This window comes from Alnus glutinosa, chromosome 8, assembly GCF_958979055.1.
Source record: "Alnus glutinosa chromosome 8, dhAlnGlut1.1, whole genome shotgun sequence".
Classification (NCBI taxonomy): domain Eukaryota; kingdom Viridiplantae; phylum Streptophyta; class Magnoliopsida; order Fagales; family Betulaceae; genus Alnus; species Alnus glutinosa.
Window position 1 is genome coordinate 935,446 of NC_084893.1, and position 2,940 is coordinate 938,385.

The window sequence follows — 2,940 nt, forward strand, 5'->3', positions numbered from 1 at the left end:
TTCTTTTTTGCTGTTTGGGTTAAAGAATAAAAAAAATATTTAAATTATTTTGAGTAGAAATTTAGAGAATTCATTATCGATTGTAAAGCTCACATACTCCAGGTAGATGAGTTGTTGCGGCAAAACACGTGAACGCGCATCCTTTTTCTTAAATTGTCCAAATTTTTGTATAATAATTTTCGCTTAAGTTACTGGAACTCGTGTGTTATTCGAAGTGCATAACAAGGATTACCCAACATTACATTGGTTGAAAAATGTTTGTTTTTATTCTCTTGTACGTGATGAGAATGACCACCAAACATATTTAATACTGTATACTAATTTTTTTTTTTTTTTTCCACCAGGATAAATATTAAGAATCAACCATCCAAGAAATAAAGGCAGAATAAACAAAACGAAAAGTGCAAGGTCTCCGATTGAAGTGTATTTATTCTAATATGAAGTTATTTATACTTTTTTTATGTAGATATAACAACGACAAGAACTTTTTTTTTTTTTTTTAAAAAAAAAAGTTTAGGAAAAAGAAAAGGAAAGGAAAGAAGAAATAGAAAGTACAAGCCCCTCACAAAATTCTACAGCTTTACTGTAGATCATATATTTTATAGCACGAACTACACAGAGCACATGTAGAGCAGTACAGGGCAATGACACTGCCATTCACACTCACCGTCCTTTATCAACAAATTTCACCATTCCCATCACACCCTCTCACCATTATTCCTCATTTGTTTTTTACATGACAGAACAGGCATTTGGGTTCTCATCGCTGAAGATCTGAGGTGCGTAGGCATTTGTTGGGTGCTCATAGTTGAAGATCTGAGGATTAGTGTAGCTATATTCCATGGCATGCATATGTGGTAAGTGATAATACGCATTTTTCTGAAGCTCCACTACCTTGTTCACCTCCTCCTCCGTCGGTGCTGCGGCTGCTGCCTCTGTCTTGGCCTCGCTTCCTTCTTTCTTTTCTTTTTTCTCTTCATCTCCTCCTTTGCTCCCTTTGTCGCCGCCACTCTCGCCTTTCTTCTCTTCCTTGTTGCCATCTTTAGCCTCCTCTTTCTCCTTCTTCTCCGGTTCTTGCTTCACTATCACCGCATGCTTCCCGGTCCGCTTATACACGTACTCCGCCAGCTGTGCTGGGTCAAACGCGCCCTTCACCACAACCTGCGAGCTCTTTAGATCTGGCTCAGCTGACTCCACTCCTACCCCAGCAACAAAAAGTGAACATTTTTAACTTTGGTCGAGAATTTAAAGCCCCATTCAAAGCTAACGATTTTGGGATTTAAGGATGAAATATAATTGATTGGACCAAATAGAATGGAATCCAAAGGATTTAAAATTAATATTTGTTGAACAAAAGAATGTGGCTAGTTTTGAAATAATAGTGAGAAAATAAAGTCTAGCTCTATAATTTTTTTATTTTTTTTTTAAAGAGATTCAAAAGCTTTCAACAATTAAGAATGGACAAAACCGTTAGTTGCCAACGGGTTGATTCATACTCATTGAGTAAAAGCCAAAATTGCATGAGCCACAAAAGCTTAAAAAAATAGCTACCTACCTTTCATTCTCAGTATGCGTTTCTTGATTTCTTGTGCACAGGCATCGCAATGCATGTGAACCTTCAGGACCACTATGACAATCTGAAGCTGTGTATCATGCAATTACTCGATGAATCCAAAAAGACCCAGATGAATCACCAGCCAAAAAATCAAAAAACAAAAAGAAAAAAAAGAAAAGGAAAACACTGAAAATTAAGTTTGTTTCAAAGAAAAATGAGAAGAAGAAGAAAAAAGAAAAAAGAACCTCTTCTTTCTTCTCTTCAGGCTTGGGCTTCTCTTTCTCCTCAGGCTTCTTCTCCTCGGCTTTTGGTTTGGGGATGGGAGAGATGAGCTCGACCTGCCTGTGGCTCTTCCTTTGAACTCTCTCCAGAACTGCGAGTGGATCGGCTTTTTCACCCTTCACGACCACCTTAGAACTCTTGCAATCGGTTGTAACATCCTCAACCCCTATAAATACACACAAAGACACATGTTTCAAACAGCCATAGACTTACAAAAGCAGAACAAAAAGAAACTCTGTTTTTCTGAGTGGGATCAAAGAAGCTGCGACCCCCTAACCTTCAAATCCTTTGAGACACCGCCGGACCTTGCGAGCACAACCTTCGCAATGCATGTATACTCTGAGCACGATCTCTTGAGGTGGCGGCGGCTGAGATTGCTCTTTGGCTTCCTTGGATTCTTTTCCATCCTTTGCTTCCTCTGCTTTCTTTTCCACTTTTTTTTCCTCCGCCGGCTTCTCTGCAGCCGGTTTCTCTTCTTTCTTTTCCTCTTTCTTCTCCTCTGGTTTCTTCTCCTCCATCTTCTTCTCTTCTGCAGGTTTCTTTTCCTCCTAAACAAACACGACCCTATATCAGAACCCCGAGAAAAACAGCTAAAAATAATGAAAAAGAAAACCAAAGAACGATTCAGATTAAGATAATGATAAAAGAGATTATAGGGCTTCAAGACCTCCCCCATTAGTTTACTCCTCTCTTGGGCTGTGGAGAGATAAGCTTTGAAGGCGCTTCCTTCTCTGTGTGTGTTTTTTTTACACTCTGTAGGTTTGGTTCTCTTTTCCTCTGTAAGTTAAGCTTCGTGGCACTGTAGGTTATGGACCTTTAGATCTGAAGCCCCACTCGCTCTATCATCATCATCATCAACACTTGACGTGGCTTTTTATAAGGGGGCACGTGCAAGGGGAGCGACATGCTTGAGACAAATGGTGCTCGAAGGTTTCACGCTCTTTTCTTTTTTTCTTTTTTATGGACATTTTGGGAATTCACCAAAAAATTGTTTTACTAGGGATAAATTCGACTCATATATATATATATATATATATATATATATATATATATATATATATATATATATATTTAGTGAAAATGTAGAAATTGGATTTGAGATC

At 38.4% G+C, this 2,940-nt stretch overlaps 1 protein-coding gene across 1 annotated transcript; it reads right to left on the reverse strand.

Annotated features, from left to right (window-relative positions):
* Positions 1–562: 562 nt before the first annotated feature.
* LOC133875930 (heavy metal-associated isoprenylated plant protein 7) lies at positions 563–2,673 on the reverse strand. The gene is made up of 5 exons (XM_062314205.1): positions 2,505–2,673; positions 2,115–2,385; positions 1,801–2,003; positions 1,556–1,643; positions 563–1,199 (listed from the first exon to the last, which is right to left on the reverse strand). The coding sequence occupies exons 1-5, from the start codon at positions 2,511–2,513 to the stop codon at positions 733–735; spliced, it is 1,038 nt and encodes a 345-aa protein (XP_062170189.1). The 5' UTR covers positions 2,514–2,673; the 3' UTR covers positions 563–732.
* Between the last annotated feature and the right edge of the window lie 267 nt (positions 2,674–2,940).

Bases quoted from the DNA above. Each gene is read 5' to 3' on its own strand.
- LOC133875930 (XM_062314205.1), bottom strand. The intron at 2,004-2,114 runs GTTAGGGGGTCG...GTGTATTTATAG, and splicing joins GTGTCTCAAAGGATTTGAAG to GGGTTGAGGATGTTACAACC. The intron at 1,644-1,800 runs GTTCTTTTTTCT...CATGATACACAG, and splicing joins CTGAAGAGAAGAAAGAAGAG to CTTCAGATTGTCATAGTGGT.